General features: G+C 45.2%; 2 protein-coding genes across 21 annotated transcripts in view; both read right to left on the minus strand.

Annotated features, from left to right (window-relative positions):
* Window positions 1-7,377: 7,377 nt before the first annotated feature.
* Window positions 7,378-8,142, minus strand: LOC143926016 (integrase/recombinase xerD homolog). Its single transcript, XM_077450220.1, has one exon. It carries the CDS (start codon window positions 8,140-8,142, stop codon window positions 7,378-7,380), a length of 765 nt encoding a protein of 254 aa, XP_077306346.1.
* Window positions 8,143-16,168: 8,026 nt separating this feature from the next.
* Window positions 16,169-20,465, minus strand: part of LOC143935989 (uncharacterized) — a 103,588-nt gene continuing 99,291 nt past the window's right edge. For all 20 annotated transcript variants that reach the window (XM_077460260.1, XM_077460268.1, XM_077460401.1 and 17 more), the window contains 4 exons: window positions 19,677-19,748; window positions 18,627-18,692; window positions 18,073-18,235; window positions 16,169-16,652 (listed from right to left, as the gene is read on the minus strand). In XM_077460260.1, coding sequence (XP_077316386.1) covers window positions 16,469-16,652; window positions 18,073-18,235; window positions 18,627-18,692; window positions 19,677-19,748 — 485 coding nt within the window. In that variant the 3' untranslated portion in view covers window positions 16,169-16,468. The remainder of the gene's footprint in view (window positions 16,653-18,072; window positions 18,236-18,626; window positions 18,693-19,676; window positions 19,749-20,465) is intronic.

The following is a 20,465-nucleotide window of genomic DNA, read 5'->3' on the forward strand; positions in this document are numbered from 1 at the left end:
AATCTCAGGGATATAGCCAGGGGTTCAATCGCCATAGCAAACAAGAGGGGGGACAGGGGACACCCCTGTCTCGTGCCTCTCTTCAATCGGATCCCGGCTGAACTCTCATTATTTATTCTAATCCTTGCTTCCGGGGATCTATATAGCATTTTAACCCATTTTATAAATACCGGACCCACCTTATATTCCCTCAAAACTCTCCACAGATATCTCCACTCTAGTGAGTCAAACGCCTTAGCGGCGTCTAAGGATAAGACAGCTCTCTGGCCGTCACCGTCCACTGGTATCTGGAGATTCAGAAAAACCAGTCTTAAATTTATACTCGTGGATCTCCCAGGAATAAACCCTGATTGATCAGGATGAATAATTTTTCCTATCACTCCGTTCAGTCTCTTTGCCAAAACCTTGGCTAGGATCTTTACATCTAGATTCAACAGAGAGATAGGTCTATATGATGAGGGAGTCAGAGGGTCCTTGTTTTCCTTTGGTAACACTATTATATTTGATTCTCTCATTGAGGCCGGGAGATCCCCTACTTCTATCGCCCAGTTAAGAGTTTTTAGGAGCTCCGGGATTAGCACCTCGCCAAAATGGCGATACACCTCTACCGGGAGGCCATCTGGACCTGGAGCCTTCTGATCTGCCATTTCCCGCACTATACCCTGAATCTCTTCCACGGTTATAGGGCCATCTAGCATTTCCCCGTCTTCTTTAGAGAGATGAGGTATTGCCAGTGGACTAAAAAATGTGTCCATTTCCTCCCTCATCTCGGCCTGGCTGGATTGATATAAATCCTCATAATAAGCTCTAAATATCTCTAAAATATCTGTTTTGTTTGTGGATATCCTACTATCTGCCATCCTAATCCTTGATACCATGGACGGGGTTGAATTTGTTTTCACCAAGCATGCTAACATACGACCTACCCTTTCTCCTTCCCCAAATGCTAGTTGTTTCTGAAATATTAATTTATTTTCAGCCTTCTCTAGCATTATATGACGATATTCCTGCTGCGCTTTTAGCCATTGTCCCTGGTTCTCTGATGTTGGGTTTTTTATATACTGGATTTCTGTTTTTACCACTCTCTCTGAAGCAGAATCTTCTTAGATTTCTGGTCAGTGGAAGAAGAAGAAAAAATAGCCCATTGTTGATCAGTGGAAGAAAAATTTCAGATATCATTGATCAGTGGGTGAAAAATGGCTGGTGTTATCAGTCATCTGGAAGAAAAAATGTCCAGTGCCATTGGTCAGTGGGAAAAATGTCTGGTTTTATTGAATAGTAGGGAGAAAAATGACCCAAAATTAGCAGGGAAGAAAAATCTCTGGTGTCAGTGGTCGGTGGTAGGAAAAATAAATCTCTGAACCACTTAACATTCAGACATTAGATTATTCCCCTTAACATTCCAACCTCAAATACGCACTCCTCCCTAAACATTCAAACCCCAGATCAGCTCCCCTTAACAGTCAAACCTGAGATCAGCCCCCATTTAAACTCCTCTTCATACTCTTCTACTTCTCTCCTTTTGAGTTCTCTCCCTTCCACCACACCTCCCCACTCAACCCCTTCAGACCTTAAACCAGTGCAGTGCCTCAGAGCATGCTGAGAGAGTCTACTCTAGATTTCCCCTTCAACTCTGTGTCATGTGACATTTTCATCACATTAACAGAGCAGGAAGCACAGAGTGGTTTGGGGTTTTTCCACTGTCCTGTGCAGGTGCCTTGCTGGTTGGAGGTATGATACTGGCATCAGGTGTTGGAACCAGTATTCCAGCATCCAGTGCTGAGACATCAGGTGGGTCTATGAGACTCTAGGATTTTGTTTAAATCCGGGATAGTCCCACAAAAATTAGGATGGTTGGGGGTATGACAGTGTCATTTTACACTTCTAGGTACATCAGCTGACAATCTCCTTGCAGACCCTGAGTACTTTCATAGGTGCATGCAAAGGGTGTGCCCAGGCACACCCTGATCACCCTGTGCAGCACAAATTTCTCCTACTGCCCCCCTCCCCCCACAATGCTGCCAGATGTTTTGGGATGAGTGGGGAAGGGGCCGGTAAATTTGGAATTTACCGGCCCCTTCCCTCTCTGAATGAACATTGTGAGTGATCGTTAGTGTGTGTTTGAGTTTTGGGGTGCGCACCCTAATGTAATAGGCTGTACACACATATGAGTACCTTTTAGATAGAGGGTAGAATGAGTGCAGTGAAGTCAGCATGGCTAAATGTTTGTTCACAGTTCTGACCTCTCTGTGCCCCAATACAGTATTGCTCTCATTGCTGAACTGCTGTTGGCATGCTAGTTGGAATGCAGGGAAGGGACTGGCTGCCACTCCTTTTGACTGCTTCTGATGCCAGATGTCAGTACTTTAAGGCAATGCATCTGGTGATGCTTTCTTGTGGCGCAAAGTAAAAAAAAACAGCTCACAATAGAAAAAAAAAAGTGGTTTTGCATCCCTGGCTGATAAGATACTAGTTGGGTGGAAAATTTACCTCTGTTCATATAGCCAAGAAGGAATCAAAATAGATTAGCTAAATGAAATTGAAAATCGGTATGCAGTTGAATCAAGAAACGTATACTGTTTATCATTTATCCATATTGATGCAGCAAAACTCATGCAATTTTGCTGCCTAAAAATAATTTAAAATGGAAATATTATTCTTTTCTAGGTGGCTAGGTCACACCTATGCTTTGCAGTTTAGTGTGAAGGGGTCAATGTATGGGCCATTCACTGCAAATGTTGAGCAGAATTCCCATTTACTCACGAGGCTCAGATGTAGGTGCTGGACCCTTTAAATCCCCTTCCTACAACTCCATGAGTTTCTGGAAACAGTCAGGGAAGAGGATTCTCTAATTTCCTCCCTCACCAACTGAGAAAGGCCACACCTGATGAAGCAGAGGTAGCATAAACAAGTGAGTTGCAGCAAGGTCGGAGGCCCTCCGCTGTTAGAACTGGCAGTCAGACCAGAATCCTAAAGCACACCGTTTGTACAAAGAACCCAACTACTGTAGGGAGTCCTGCCCTAATTGCTGCCAGAGTAGATCAGTTCCAATCGGGTAGTGTTTTTTCCTTGTGCCTTGGATCATTCAAACTATTTGCCTGTGCTACCAGTTCAACACAGTCCTTCAGTGAAAGGGCTGTTCTTCATGAGGATAACCCAGGGCTGAACTGGGACAAAAATTTGGCCCTGGGCTTCATCCAGACCAGCCCACTTTAATTTTGCAAACAAGCACAAAAACAGTATATAAAACTATACGTAATTGTGCAAAAAAACATAAGTAGCTTAACATAAGGAGTCCTCACTAACCTCTTTTATTATTTCACTTATTCTCCTCTGTATTTTTCTCATCTTTCTCACATCAGTGCGTGAAGTTGAGGGCAAGCCACGCAGACATTACTTTGTCACTGAAACCGGCCCACTGAGCCATCGGCCCACCGGGAAACTCCCTGTAGTCCCAATGGCCAGTACATGCCTGGGATAATCACAAGTAGCTGTTTATGTTGTTTACTGTTTTACTTAAGTTTTGAACCTCAACTAGACTTTCTCTTTCGCTATAGAGTCTTAAAGACTTTGGGTTAATTTACTAAAGGCAAAAGTACTTTGTGCTTTGCAAAGTGAAGTTGCTCCAGAGCTTAGTAAATAAGCAGAAGCTTTGCCGACTTCCATCCTCCAATCACGTGCAAGCAAAAATGCTGTTTTTATTTTTCCTTGTACGTGATTGGGTACTCTTTGCAAAGTGACCTTTTACCTCATTTACTAAGCAACCCCTACGTTATTCAGCCATGTTACCCTGATTGAGCCACAGCTACATTCTGCTGAAAAGTATTTGGAGTAAATGCATGCCCTTTGCCATTCTGAACCTGCTTTGCATTTATGATTCTACTAACTTTTCACCTATTTAATAAACTGCAGGCTACAGTTACTCTCTGTATGATCATTTGGCTGATTACTGATCCATTCATTACCATGCAAGCTGTAACAGACACAGAACAGTGTGAAACCATCCTCAAAACAGTGAAAAGGCTGTCATATGACCATGCAAATAAATCAACCTCTGGGTGTTACTGCACGCCTTTCAGGCTACAGTATGTTTGATTTTCATGCAGTTTTGTACCAAGAACCTTGCGTGACCATAAGGCTACTATCACACTGAGGCGCTTTACAGGTGCTACAGTGCTAAAAACAGTGCCTGTGTAGCGCCTGTAAAGAGCCTCTCTTGTGTCTCCATTGTGTTTTAAATTTCTCTTTATTTTATATTTTAAAACATACATTCGACATTTACCATTCAAATTTCACCTCATTATAAAACATTTCCCATACATTACAAAAAAAATATATATATAATAAAACATACAACATCTTATCAATACTACCCCATTCATTCCCCCTCCCCCTTTCTTACATGAATTCCCACATTTTTCCCGAGGTGTTCAATTCCTCCCATTTTTTCCAGTATTTTGAGATCTGTTTCTCTACATATCCCTCTTGTCTAATTTGTTTCTCCATGAAACACACTTCGCTCATCTCATAATTCCACTCTATTATTGTTGGCGCCTCTTCTTTTTTCCATTTACGTGCTATTACGGTTTTAGCCACTGTAGTCATTTGGTACAAAAATTCCATCTCTTTTTGTTTTAATTTTTCAAATGTATGGGAGAATAATACTGTCTTTATATCAAGATTTATTCTTATACCTGTCATCTTCTGATATATTTCTATTATCTTACGGATATGCTCTAGAGTACCCTTGACTACAGGATGACTGACATGCTTCAGCTGCTGTACCGACCACCCAACTCCATCATTGTCCCTTCCCATTAAACGAGACCACACCTTCTTTTGGAGTATTTAGTGGCCGTAGCAGCCTCTTTATTAATCAAAATATAATAATTTAACGTATAACAAATATCAACAAAACATAGTTTAGCTTCAAACCCTGAGCGCGTTGGTCATCTGCAGTAAAACTCCCCCTCTCCACCCCATTAGCATATCGATCCAAACAAGCACTGCGGTAATATTCCTTTAACTAGGCCTCAAGCCGACATGCTGGCTCAAAGACACCAAACTATTTTACCGCAGTGCACCCATTCACCATCAGCCATATCAACCCTCACTATATGGCCATATCATCAACGAGCCCATATCTCCAATGGGTCCCGCATCAACTTCTGTGGGGAGGGGTTATCTTCCTGTACCTGCATCGACCAACACCCGCCAACCGCTACGACATCCAACACCGCAAACCTGAAACAGAAAAGAACAAGTTAGCCTGTCCCCCCCCCCCCCCGGTAGAATCTACCACAAACACTCCGTCCAAGGTAAGGGAGGGAGGGCGGGAACTGTAAAGATTACACTGACGCCGGGGCGTGGAGCGCGCACACGTCCGTGCGCTGACTCCGCCCCCCGGCCAATCGCTGCAGTCCGCTGTCTTCATGCCAGCCCTGCACCTACGCTGTGCTTTCGTCTGCGGGCTGTGCTTGACTACAGGATGACTGACATGCTTCAGCTGCTGTACCGACCACCCAACTCCATCATTGTCCCTTCCCATTAAACGAGACCACACCTTCTTTTGGATTATTTAGTGGCCGTAGCAGCCTCTTTATTAATCAAAATATAATAATTTAACGTATAACAAATATCAACAAAACATAGTTTAGCTTCAAACCCTGAGCGCGTTGGTCATCTGCAGTAAAACTCCCCCTCTCCACCCCATTAGCATATCGATCCAAACAAGCACTGCGGTAATATTCCTTTAACTAGGCCTCAAGCCGACATGCTGGCTCAAAGACACCAAACTATTTTACCGCAGTGCACCCATTCACCATCAGCCATATCAACCCTCACTATATGGCCATATCATCAACGAGCCCATATCTCCAATGGGTCCCGCATCAACTTCTGTGGGGAGGGGTTATCTTCCTGTACCTGCATCGACCAACACCCGCCAACCGCTACGACATCCAACACCGCAAACCTGAAACAGAAAAGAACAAGTTAGCCTGTCCCCCCCCCCCCCCCGGTAGAATCTACCACAAACACTCCGTCCAAGGTAAGGGAGGGAGGGCGGGAACTGTAAAGATTACACTGACGCCGGGGCGTGGAGCGCGCACACGTCCGTGCGCTGACTCCGCCCCCCGGCCAATCGCTGCAGTCCGCTGTCTTCATGCCAGCCCTGCACCTACGCTGTGCTTTCGTCTGCGGGCTGTGCTTGACTACAGGATGACTGACATGCTTCAGCTGCTGTACCGACCACCCAACTCCATCATTGTCCCTTCCCATTAAACGAGACCACACCTTCTTTTGGAGTATTTAGTGGCCGTAGCAGCCTCTTTATTAATCAAAATATAATAATTTAACGTATAACAAATATCAACAAAACATAGTTTAGCTTCAAACCCTGAGCGCGTTGGTCATCTGCAGTAAAACTCCCCCTCTCCACCCCATTAGCATATCGATCCAAACAAGCACTGCGGTAATATTCCTTTAACTAGGCCTCAAGCCGACATGCTGGCTCAAAGACACCAAACTATTTTACCGCAGTGCACCCATTCACCATCAGCCATATCAACCCTCACTATATGGCCATATCATCAACGAGCCCATATCTCCAATGGGTCCCGCATCAACTTCTGTGGGGAGGGGTTATCTTCCTGTACCTGCATCGACCAACACCCGCCACCGCAAGCAAGGATAACACCTTATCCTTGAGAGCACCGCCACACCCTCAAGGCACGCTCCACCCCATCCTGTATGCCCAAAGTCCACAAATCAGTGCCCACATCATTCAGGTGTACGCCATCCCCTTTAAGGTACCGCCACGTCTCAACCTCCAACTCTGGATGCCGGACCGCCAACCCCCCATTGCGAACGACAAAACGACTGATCTCCTGATTAATTTTCCTGCGGGCCTTGTTAATTTTGTCCACAGACCTGGCAAAACGCCACTGGGTCCTGGCTATCATGTCAGACCATACTATGATCATGTGGGGAAAGGCCGCCCGCAGTCGCAAGAGATCGTATTTAATGTCCCGCGTGACATCCAACTTGGTGCGGAGGCCCAAATCATTGCCCCCAACATGCAACACTAAAACATCCGGGGCCCTGTCAAACCCCGCAAAACGGCATACTTCGTGCACCATTCTGCTCCATAGCATGCCGGGAAACCCAAACCACTTCACACACGCCTCCAATCTGGATATCCCCAACTGTCTGCCCCCAGGCCTAACATCACCCCTCCGGGCGCCCCAGCAGACGTATGAATGGCCCAGAATCCAGACCAATCCTGGCGCTGCATCTGAAAGAAAATAAAAACACAACCAAAATCACAGTAACTGAACCCGTGTAACACAAACCCATGCCAAAACATCCCCCCCCCCCCTAAACAGCCACCAATTCCGGCCGCACGTAAGACCGAAACCTCCGCGACTCCCAGCGGCCAATCCTCTTAACCGCCTCCTCGTCCAAGCCCCACCTGACAGCCTCCGTTGCAGCCCCAATCCTGAAAGAATGGGAGGAAAACCTTTCCCCTTCCAAACCTAAGGCCGTCAGGCACTTCCTAAAAACCCCTATGAACTGGTACCTCGAAACAAACTCCCCATTCCCATGTACCAACAGCGGGCCCGAACCATCCGGCCGAGCGTTCAAGAATTCCCTCAAAATGAACACCGGGCAAAGCTCGCAGTCACGAATCGCGAACACCACCACGTCCTTCCCTTTCCCCACCTGATCAGTCTTCGATCTCCGTATCCGCATGCGCACCCGGTCATCCCCACAAAAAACATCCTCCATAAACAAACCACCCGGCCCAGTCTTGGAAGGGCTGACCAATTCCCCTATCCGAAACGCCCCAAAGAACGCCAAGACAAAAGCGGCCCTGAACAGCACCCTCTCGTACTCGGAAAAACACACCACCCCCAACCGGCCACAAAGTCTACCCAACAACTCGAAGGACACCGGCCTCCTGTCATCCTTCCTCAGCCTCCCCTTCCGATAGCCCTTCATGGCCTGCCGCACCCAAAAATCTTTGGTGAAGTCATGTTCCCCCCTCAGCTTAAACCAAAAGGCCAAACTGGCCAATTTCTGCCCCATCCGGGACACCGAAACCCCCTGCTCCAAGTTCCTGGACACAAAATAGATCACCATCAGCCGCCTGTCTCGCACATCCGCCCCCACCTGTAACCCCAAAGCCTCCCATTCAGCCCATGTCTTCTCGTACGCTGCCCAAGTGCCCCCACTCACCGACCGCCTGATCCAGTCGGAGGTTCGTCCAACGCAATCCTCCACAACTCCTCTGGGCAGGGCGCCCCCTGGACGTCCGCTGACGGCGCCAGCTCCCGAAACCTGTCCCACTGAAAGCGAGACAGCGCGTCAGCCACAACATTCTCCACCCCAGGTAAATGCACTGCATGTATAAAGATGTTCAATTGCATGCATCGCAGAACCAAATGTCTCAACAGCCTAACCACCGGCGGCGACGCCGCCGACACCCGGTTGAGGACCTGCACCACCCCCAAATTGTCCACATGGAAACGAACCTTCCGATCCCGGAAGAATTCCCCCCAAAGCTCCACTGCCAGCACCACCGGAAAGAGCTCGAGCAGCACCAAGTTCCGCAGCAATCCCCCACCCGACCATGCAGCGGGCCATGGGCCCGCACTCCATTTGCCTTGAAAGAAAGCCCCAAAACCCGTGGACCCCGCCGCATCCGTGTAGAGCTCCAAATCAAAATTGCTCACCGGCCCAGCCATCCACAGCGCCCGCTTGTTGAAACGCTCCAGGAAGACATGCCAAATCCGCAGATCCTCCCTATGATCCTTCGACAGACTCACGAAGTGTCGCGGGGAATCCACCCCCCCCCCCCGTACTGGCCGCAAGTCTCCTACTGAAAACCCTACCCATGGGAATTATCCTGCATGCGAAATTCAACTTCCCCAGCACAGACTAAAGAGTCCTGAGCTGCCCTTTACGCACGCCTACTAACCCCCGGATCTCTGCCTTCAGCGCTGCCAACTTGTCATCCGGTAAGCGACACTCCATCGCCTCCGAATCCAACACAATGCCCAAAAAACTGAGCACCGTCGTCGGCTTCTCCGTTTTCTCGGGAGCCAGAGGAATACCGAAACTCCGTGCCACCCCTTCCAGCGTTGTCAAAAGCACAGCGCACAGGGCCGATGAGGCCGGACCCACGCACAGGAAATCATCGAGATAATGGATGACCGAATTCACTCCCGCGACGTCTCTGACCACCCATTCCACGAATGAACTGAACTTCTCAAACAGCGCACACGAGATGGAGCATCCCATGGGCAGGCACCGATCCACATAGTATTCCTCCCGCCACCGACAGCCCAGAAGCCGAAAACTCTCGGGGTGCACCGGCAGCAACCGAAAGGCCGCCTCAATGTCCGTTTTAGCCATCAACGCCCCCCGGCCATAACGCCGCACCCAAAACACTGCCGCATCAAAAGACGTGTAGGAAACCGCGCTCAGCCGGGGGTCGATGGCATCATTCACCGAACCCCCCTTCGGATAGGACAGATGGTGGATCAAACGATACTTACCTGGTTCCTTCTTCGGAACCACCCCCAATGGCGATACCACCAGGTCCGGCAGAGGCATCTCCGAAAAAGGGCCCGCGATCCTCCCCAAAGCCACCTCCTTCCGCAGTTTCTCCGAAACCACTTCAGGATGAAGCATGGCGGACCGCAAGTTCCTGGACACCGGGGGGGCCGTCCCGAGGACGGCCGGAATATGGAAACCCTCCGCAAACCCCAAACCCAGAAGCCCCGCTGCCTCCCTATCCGGATATCGATCGAGAAAAGGACGCATCCTTTCCAGTCTCACCGGTGTCGTCCCTCTTGTTCGAAGGCTCCCCGGCCCTGCCCCGTCCTTGTTTGAAGCAGCGAGACACCGGGTGGGCACCCCCACAACCGGAGCACTCGTGCTTGTACTTGCAACTCCCTGCGAACCGGCAACTACCTTCATTGTACTGCCAGCAGACTCCCTTCTTTCGAACGGCCGATTGACCGGAAGCCCCTGATCCACCGGCCCCCCCCTGAAAAAACTGACTCGTAGTCCTCGCCGACGACATAAGGCGCATCCACAGACTGATATCCTTATGATCCCAGCGAAGAGCCGGTCGAATCGCCCTCCGTTGCCGAAACTGCTCGTCATATCGCAGCCACGCCAATCCCCCGTAGACTCTGTGCGCTTCCCCTATCGCATCCAAGTAGCAAAACAGAGCGGAACAATGCTCTGGATTCTTCTCCCCAATCACGCTGGCGAGGATCGCGAACGCCTGCAGCCAATTCGGGAAGGTCCGCGGGATCAACCGGTACCGCCTCTTCTCCTCGTCCTCCTTCTTGTTGTCTTCCGGCTTGACCCTATCGAGGTTGAACTTCTCTAGGGGCAGCAGAGAAAATATCTCCACGTATTCCCCCTTCCAAATTTTCTCCCTGACCTCCTGTTTTAAGTGCGCACCCAACGGCCCCTCAAAACACACATAAACTTCGCACCGCGCTGCGTCCGCCAACCTAACCAGGTCCTGTCGTTTTGCTGCCTCCCCCGCTTTCTCCCCCGCAGCCCCAGCTGGTGCCGCCGGCACGGCAGCCACCACCTGGTCCCCTGCGCCCGGAGCCGTGACTGTCTCCGCCGCAGCCGGCGCGGTCGCCCCATCTGCCGCCCCCCCAGCCCCCTCTACCCCCCGAGCACCGCCCACCGGAGCGTTCCACGCCGCCCCTGGCCCCGCCCCCCCGCCCTCCAGCCTCCCGACCAAGTCCTTGAGGCCCGCCAGGAGGCCCGCTAGCCCCCCATCCGCCGGAACGCGGTCACTCTCCCGCTGTGCCAGATGCGGTGCAAGCGGGGCGGAAACCCCCCCGCCGCGGGCAATCCCCGGGTCACCCCCCCCCACTACCCGACCCCCCCAACCAACCCGCCCCAAGGACCCCTGAAGAAGATCTGACTTACGGGGCCGCCTGGAAGGATCGCCTCCAGCCGCCGAACCTCCACCGACCGCCGACGGAACGCCATCCGGTCGCTCCTCTTCAGACGACGACAGTTCGCCTTCCGACCGGTCCTGGGCAGCTGCTCCATCCCCTGGCGACATCCGTCCACGGGGCCCCGTCTGGGCAGCCGACGAACCGCTCCTGGGCCGTCCTCTTCGCCGCCCCACTGCCGACTTCAGAAACGCCTTCCCCCGGCTTTTCACCCGCTGCTCCGCAGCCGTGGGCTCACTGTGGCATGGCGGCCGCCGCCCCACAGGATTCTCGGCCTCCAACCCCTGCGCAGGCCCTCCTGCAGCTCGGAACTGCCTACTTCGGTGGAGCCCCGCCCCCGCAGCGGCTGCGCCACGAGACGTGCCCGGATCCTCTTCGCGGCGGACCGCCGCGCTGATGGAGGCCGGCGCCGGACCGGACACCGACCCCACGGAGCTGCGCCCAGCCCCCCATCCGCGGCCCGAGGCCTCCACTGCCCGCCGGGCTGGCCGTTTCGCGGGCGGCTCGCAGGGGGCGGGGCCAGCGGACCCCGCATGGCGAAGCGGTGCAGGCCTTGTGTAATCAGGGGAGAACCTGGCCGGCGGGCGGGACCGCCGCACCCGGGCCGAGCCTTCCCCCTCCACTCTGGAACTGTCCTGGTCCCCCCCGAGGGCAGCCGCCACCTGTTCATGGAGCCAACGCTCCCCGTTCGCCGCCGCCGCGGCCCGCAGCTGAAGCGCCAGGTCTCCGAGCGAAGACGCCATCCTGCCTCGGGAACTGTAAAGATTACACTGACGCCGGGGCGTGGAGCGCGCACACGTCCGCGTGCTGACTCCGCCCCCCGGCCAATCGCTGCAGTCCGCTGTCTTCATGCCAGCCCTGCACCTACGCTGTGCTTTCGTCTGCGGGCTGTGCTTTTCATTCTTACACCTCCAACAGAGTTCAGAGTTCTTTTTATTTATTCTATTCATAACCACTGAGCTCCTATACGATCTTAATATAATTTTATAGTTTTTTTCTTGATACTTAATAGCTAAGGGTGTTTTATATATTCCTTCAAATATCTCTTCCCATTCTTTCTCTGTCAACTCCTGCCCCATTTCTTCCTCCCATTTTCTTATTCCTGCTATTTTTTTAATATCCCCACCAGGGAGTAATAGGTTATATATCTTAGCTAATTTCTTATTTGCTTTGTCCTTATCTATTGCTATTTGTTCAAATATGGTTAATGGTCTATTAATCATTGTCTTTATTGGGTCAATAAATGCCTTCAGTTGCAAATACTGAAACCATTTATTTTTATATTCTTGTCCCAATTCCTGAAATGTTGGCATATTTCCATCACTCAGGATTTGTATTATCCATTCATGTTCTTCCATATTCCATTTCAAAAATTTGTTATCCTTTAAAGCTGGTCTAAATTCGGGATTAGCAAATAATGGAGTCATAGGGCCTATTGAGGAAGATCGTTTTCTTTTTTTTATCATATCATCCCAGATTTTTAAAGTTGTTCTTACAAATATAGGGATTTCCTTCTCCTCTGGTCTTAACTTAGGTTTTATCCATGGCTGATGTTTTATTTTAGCCCCTAATATATCTTCTTCCAACTTTATCCATTGCTTGTCTTTTGCATTATGCTGCCAATCTATTATTCTCATTAAAGAGGCTGCTTGAAGATAATTAAAAAAATCGGGCATTGCTAATCCACCATTATTTTTCGTTCTAATTAATATTTCTCTACCTACTCTGGGGGTCTTATGTGACCATACAAAGCTTTCTACCATTTCTCTCAGGTCTTTCACAATTTTTTTGATGGTATAATGGGTACCGTTTGAAAGATATACAACATAATTGGTAAAATCTCCATCTTTACAATATTTATTCTCCCAAACCATGAGTAAGTTATTTTATCATATTTACCTAAAAGTTTTTTACCTTCTGAATTGCCAAGTTATAATTCATATCTTGCAAGAGTTTTAAATCTCTTGGAATATACACTCCCAAATATTTTATCGCATTTTGCTTCCATTTAAACAGGAAATTCTATTGTAAAACAGTTTGCATTTTTTCTTCTAATGTAATATTCATTAATTCAGATTTGTCATAATTTACTTTAAAATTACTAATTTCACCGAATCTCTCGAACTCTTTTATTAAATTTGGTATAGTAATTATAGGGATAGTTATATATAATAAAAGATCATCTGCATAAGCAGCCATCTTATATTCTTTACCTTTAACCTTTATCCCCATAATATCTTTATTTATTCTTATAGCCTTCATAAGATGTTCCATCATCATAATATATAAAAGTGGTGATAAAGGACACCCTTGTCGGGTTCCATTTGAAATCTTTATATATTCTGATAATATCCCATTTGTTCTCACTTTAGCCCTTGAATTTTTATATAAGGCCATAATCCTTCCTAACATCTTAGGTCCCATTGCTGTTTGTTTCAATACTTCCTCTAAGAACTGCCATCCCACCCTATCGAATGCCTTTTCGGCATCTATGGCCAATAGGCAGGTAGGGATGGCAGTTCTCTGAGTGTATTCAACCAACGTGCATGTTTTAATAATATTATCTCTTGTTTCTCTCTCTTTCATGAACCCCGTTTGTTCCAGGCTTATATTATTTGAGATTATGGCCATTATTCGTTTAGATAAAATCTTTGAGAATATTCTTATATCTATATTAGTCAAAGATATGGGTCTATAATTTTTACATAATGATTGATCTTTTTCAGGTTTTAATATTAATACTATATGAGCTTCTGTACTTTGTATCGCGAATGGCTGTTTTAAAGATATAGAGTTATATGTTTCCTTAAGTATGGGTATTATTCGATCCTTAAATGACTTATAGAATCTAGCAGTATATCCATCTGGCCCTGGACTTTTTCCCAGAGCAAGTTCTTTAATAGTCTGTTGAATTTCTTCTGTTGTAATTTCCTCTTCCAATCCATCCATATTTTCTTTTAATCTGTTAAATATAGCCATTTCCTTTACATATTTTTGTATATCCTCCTTTTTATCTTCTCCTTCCTTATGTTCCTGTCCATCTTTTATATTATATAATTTAGAGTAATATGTATGGAAGGTTTCAGATATTTCCTCTGGATCATATGTAATTTCCCCATTTGGTTTTACAATTTTTTCTATATAACTTGGGGGTTGTTGTTTTCTTAATGTTCGGGCTAATATTTTCCCAGGTTTATTTCCAAATTTATACCATTGTGCTCTATCCTTATCTCTCATCTGAAGGGAATCTTCATCAAGCACTGACTGCAATTCCAGTTGTTTTTCCTTTAATCTAGCTCCATCATACAATTTCCTACTTGCTTTATGCATTTCTTCTAGTTCTTTAATCTCTCGTTACAACTGAGATTTTTTTTGTATTTTTTCTTTTTTTATTCTTGCTCCGTGCTTGATGAATATTCCCCTCAGCACACATTTTAATGTTTCCCATTGAACTGGAGGTGAAGTTTCATCCCTTTCGTGAGTTATCAAAAATTCTTCTATAACTTGTTGTATTTCTGCCTCGCATTTCTTATCTTTAATTAAATTAAATTATCATTCAATCTCCATATCCCATTCCTTTTCTTCGTTTCAATCACTGAAAGTTCCACATATATTGGGGCATGGTCCGACCAGAGGAATCCCCCTATTTCTGTTATTGGTTTCATCATCAAACCCTCTTTATTTATAAAAAAATAATCTAATCTTTGATATGAGTTATGAATATTTGAATAATATGTATAGTTTTTTTCCATTTGGTGTTGAACCCTCCATATATCTGTTAGTTGATATTTTCTCAATATACCCTTAAATTCCTTTATTCTACTATTATTATTTTTTTTTTGTAATTGAGTATTTGTAGTATCCTTCTTTACATCCATTAAAAAATGTATATCACCACCCACTACTACTATTCCCTCCGTGTCTCCATTGTGAAAGCCTGAGGGTTTTCACACTGGAGCGATGCACTTGCAGGACAGTCAAAAAAGTCCTGCAAGCTGCATCTTTGCAGCGCTATAGGAGCGGTGTATTCAGCGCTATAGGAGCGGTGTATTCACTGCTTTTAAGCTGCCCCTTCCCATTGAAAACAATGGGGCAGCACTGCAAACCCGCCAGCAAAGGTTGTAACCCTATTTCGTTAAAACCATCCCACTAGCAGCCAAATAACACTGCTATAATGGCCGCCGGCACCTGCCCGCCACAGTGTGAAAGTAGCCTAAAGTATATCTATGCCTAAAAACAACAATGTTATACATTGCATATTACCAGTTCTTAGATGCAGTAGTTACATTAATTTTATTTTTTTTCTGCATTTTTTCTTTATTTTCATCTGGTAAACCTGCCTGTAACACCTTTGGTCACTCCTCTACTCCTCTATGGGGCAGCCATGGTTGGTACACAGGCTTGACTTCAAACATGTATGAAGAGAAAGCAAGCCTCCAGAAATGTTTTTTTAGGTTATCACACAAAAATTACAGAAAGTTGAATCAAGCATAATACTCCAATGTTTTGTGGCTGTGATAGATCTAGTTTTCAAGATGACACAAACCTCCTATAATTTTTGACTATATATTCCTTGTGCCAAATTGCAGAAAAACGCAAAAGCTGCAAGTAAATCATTAAAAAGAAAGCGTGCCAATCCCATTACTCTCTGTAATTTTTGTACGTTTCTCTCATAAAAGTTTTTTTCTTTGAGGTTTATTTCAGGATTGCTTGCTTTGTTTTCATGCACCTTTATATATGGTATCAATGTTTGTCCTGCACTCTGCCACTGTGTCAGTAAGTGTCTGGTGGTGGATCGATTTGTCTGCAGTGGATTTCAAACATGGCTGCCTTTTGTTTAAGATATGGTGGATCGATGGGACTAGTCATTTGCATAATTAAGATAAGGTCCTTTGTGCTTTCTTCTATGCTCACAGGAAGTAAAATAGACATCAAATTTCTAATGAGATCAACAAGTATTTGCTGTACTTACTGAAAATATTTAGTCTGAAATGCGAAAAGGAATCCACCTTATTGAATGACAGTGGTAAACTGCAATTTATAACTTTTTTTGTGATGGGTTTAGATGTAGATATGTAGACTATGACTAAGAATGTACAGAACAAGTTTAAGGAGGGCTTTTTCAGATTTGTTTTTCCTTTCTTTAGATATTAGAATAAAAATAAACACGCATGTTTCTTGCTTTGACATTTAATAAAATCTACATTTAAAAAATCACAGAATAGTATAGTAAAAATGTAGTCAGTCTCATTCAATAAAAAGTATGCATTGCTGTAAGGAAAAAGTACGAAAATGTTGAAATATTACTTTCTACAAAACTATTAAAAACTGTAAAACAATCATGAAGTTTTGAATGAGCAATGGCAGAGAATCATGCTGTAAAGCATGCTGATGTCTTCCAGGTATCAGGATTAGACTTTATTGCTGTGACTTCCACGGTTGCTACTATTCTGCTTATTAAGGGAGAAACTTCCTTATACAACGGAAGGACTATTGGGTGAACAGAAAGCACTAACGCAGCCACATCTGATCACATCAGTATAAGTGTAGGCAATGCGAGCTCCATTAGCACAGATCATTTCAACAGTCTTTTGTCCAACTTCAAGCTCTGAGCAACATGAACATGAGTGCTCCATGCTCCTGGTAGCCACAGAGTACCTGAAAAGTGAAAAGTAATATAATTAACATAATGAAGTGCATGTCAGGGATAGGACAGATTCCATCAAACTCTTGTACTAAAAGCTGCTATGCCCAACTTAGCATTTTATTTTATACATTTAATAATCAGACCACATTTCTTAACATATAAGCGAAAGTATAACCAAACATTCCATTAAAACAAAAACAAATGAAAGATTGCTGAGCTTTGAAGGCACTAAAACCCGTAATCTAATTGTGTATCCGTAATCTATTTGTTTAATTTAAGGGTTGGACTTGATGGATTTGTGTCTTTTTTCCACCTCACCTATGTAACTATGTAACTATGAAACACCTAAAATCCAACCCGGCAAAAATAATTTTTCAAGCAGTGTCTCAACTGCTCATTTTGTCCAGAGGAGAGGAGAAAGTTGTATACTCAACCAATCCTTCACTCCACACGCAAACGTTGCTCCCCCATGATCCAGCGGTGGACTGTTCCTGACGTCCTTGTGTCCAGAGCAGGTCTATGGGCGTGATGACATCAGGAACAGTCCACCACACAAGACCCCTAGATCACTCTGTTAGCCTATGTGCCCATGGGCATTTAGAGGTGCTTAGAGGCAGAAAAAAAAAACATTGCCAGCGCGTCCAGGAGCAGCAGCATTTGGCAGAACAAAATGCCATGTGTAAACTTGTTAAGGCTAGGTGTGTCAAGCGCTTGAGTGTTACTACATTTCAATGGCCAAAATAAATTATTATTATGGAGAATGAAATGAATTATAGCCCAAGAGTTTGATGTGCGTAAAGGCATCTAGACATGCAATTGTTCAGTCAAAATGCTTCTACCAGGAGGAAAGGCGTTTTAGGAGAACTGTGCAAACACAATTTGTGCATGGGGCCACGGGCTTACAAATCTTTGGCTAAAAGATAAAAAAAAACACAAAAGTATTATAACGATGTACAGAGATGGATTCAAAATGGGGTCAGGCCACCCTTTCAATTGACATTGATAAGGATAGAAATAGGCACAGAGAAACTATTCCATTTGTATTGTCTGCACCAACCTGGGCTCATCATGCACCAACCATCTACAAGTAGATCCAATCTTGAAAAGTGGCAGGCAAGTGCACAACTTTGACCAATTGCTCTACCACCTGGCTTACTGGGATGAACATGAAGATTAAAGCTGGGCACTTGTACATCCACCTGTCCTTGAGCTGCTGTTTAGATTGACTTGTGAATGATCCAGCTCTGACTGTGTAATTATCTTAAGGACCCGTGCACTATTTGTGGCAAAATAAATGGGCTAAATGCAATGCATGCTAACATACAACACAATGCACTATAATATGTGTACAGTAAAGCCTCAGCGTTAAGCTCTTTAAGCGCCCCAGTGAACTCATTAAACACTAAAAAAGTAACCAAACATTGGACTTACATGGAAGTTCCCATGCAGGGGCCTCCACAGTATGTGAGTTCCACTGTTGCAACACAGTCATTTTGTTTCAGAACAGTAACATTTCTCTGAACACCGCAGTCAGGCACTCTAGGTGATGGTGTGACTGATGATCCTGTTACACTGGGAGGTGGTGTGGTGGAATCTGTATAAAAAAAAATAACATTTTTATTTAACATTTCCGTATAACATGGAAGGCGAGACTGTTATTTTGATTAAAGAGAACCTGTCACCACCTTAATATTGCAATTAAAGACACACAAAAATCAAGTATTTGAAATGCTTGCTTGCAGCATTTTTATTTTATATTCTACAATTGTATATTCACTTGTAATATGGCCCTCATTTGGGAATATTGTTGTTGAATTAGTGATCCAAAGACAAGGCCTCCAGTTTATTGTAATATAACAAGAAAAAACTATGGCTATCTCTTGTTTGTTTCGGGAATTGTCTAAACTATGACAAAACCACTTATATTTGTGTCACTGAAGCTGGTGTTTTGCAATAAAACATAAAAAAAAGTTTTGATGACATACCATTTCCTCCAGGCACTGATGATGTGACTGATGATCCTGGTACATTTGGATTTGGTGTGCTGAGGTCTGTGGAAAAGAGAAAATCATTAATTAACATTTCCACGTAATATGGAAGGTGAGATTTTTATATTGGTTAAAGAGAACCTGTCACCAGCTTAAAATTGCAAGGAAAGGCACAGAAAAATCAAGTATTTTAAATGCTTAGGCCTCATTTACAAGGAGTTCTGTGCCCTGCACAGGACTATGTTTACCTGCACAGGGCTCCATGCATCCTATTCATGTTTGTTGGGATGTAGCAACTGTGTCCCAATATGACATCAACATGTCATATTGGGTGTGTGTGTTCCGACCTTACTCAAGGTGCATTTGGGGCCATGCACCCGCACCTCAACAGACGTAATATTGTGTTAATGCAGCCATTGTGTTCCAATAGACAACATTAGGACTGCTGGCACAGGGATGCATGCAGCAACAATTTTATATTTACTTGTAATATGACTCTAATCTCCCTGCATCATTTTTTATAGCATCTAGAGTAGCTGTCACCACCTTAAAATTGCAAGTAAAGGCACAGCAAAATCAAGTATTTAAATGCTTACTTGCAGTATCTTTATGTTCTATTAACAATTTCTATTCACTTTTAATATGACTCTAATATCCCTTCATAATTTTATATAACATCCAGAGGAGAAGCGAAGAGGAACACTATAGAGTGTACAGCTACGAGTCTGCTGAGACTGCCGACATCACATCCAAGATGGTGGTGTCCAGCAGCAGACCCAGGCATGCACATACATAACCTTCCTAAAATATGTTGGCTGCAGATACTATATAATTGTATGGCAATATTATTGTTGAAATTAATGATGTAGTGACAGGGTCACATTTATGTCCAGTTTATTGTAATATTAGAATAAAAAATGTAAGGCTATATCTTGTTTGTTTCAGGAAAGAAAAAAATATTGCCTTAACGATGATAAAACCTCTCATATTTGTGTCACTGAAGCTGGTGTTTTGCTTTGAACATGAAAAAAAGTTTTGATGACATACCATATACTCCAGGCACCTTAGGTGATGGTGTGACTGATGATCCTGGTACATTGGGAGGTGGAGTGTTGGAGTCTGTTGAAAAATAGAAAATCGTTATTCAACGTTTCCATATCATATAGAAGGTGAGATTATAATGTTGGTTTAAAATAACCTGTCACCAACTTAAAACTGCAAGTAAAAACACAGCAAAATCAAGTATTTAACCACTTGCTTACTGGGCACTTAAACCCCCCTCAGTCCCAGACCAATTTTCAGCTTTCAGCGCTGATGCACTTTGAGTGACAATTGCGCGGGCATACAACACTGTACCCAAATGAAATTTTTATCATTTTTTTCCCACAAATAGAGCTTTCTTTTGGTGGTATTTAGTTACAGCTCGGAGTTTTATTTTTTGCTAAACAAACAAAAAAAGATGCAAAAAAAAAAAAAAAAAAAATCATGTTTTAATAGTTTGTTATAAAATTTTGCAAACGGGTCATTTTTCTCCTTCATTGAAGTGCGCTGATTAGGCGGCACTGATAGGCTGCATTGGTGGGCACTGATGGGCTGCATTGGTGGGCACTGATGGGCTGCATTGGTGGGCACTGATGGGCTGCACTGGTGGGCACTGATAGGCATAGTTAAGGCGGCACTAATAGGCACAGATAAGGCGGCACCGATGGGCACAGATAAGGCGGCACTGATGGGCAAAGATGGGCACAGATAAGATGGCATGGATGGGTGGCACGGATAAGTGGCACGGATGGGTGGCACGGATGGGCACTGATAGGTACCACAGATAGATGGGAC

The sequence above is a fragment of the Lithobates pipiens genome, unplaced genomic scaffold, assembly GCF_037356315.1.
Source record: "Lithobates pipiens isolate NorthernLeopardFrog02 unplaced genomic scaffold, aLitPip1_a1.2 Scaffold_10, whole genome shotgun sequence".
NCBI classification, from domain to species: domain Eukaryota; kingdom Metazoa; phylum Chordata; class Amphibia; order Anura; family Ranidae; genus Lithobates; species Lithobates pipiens.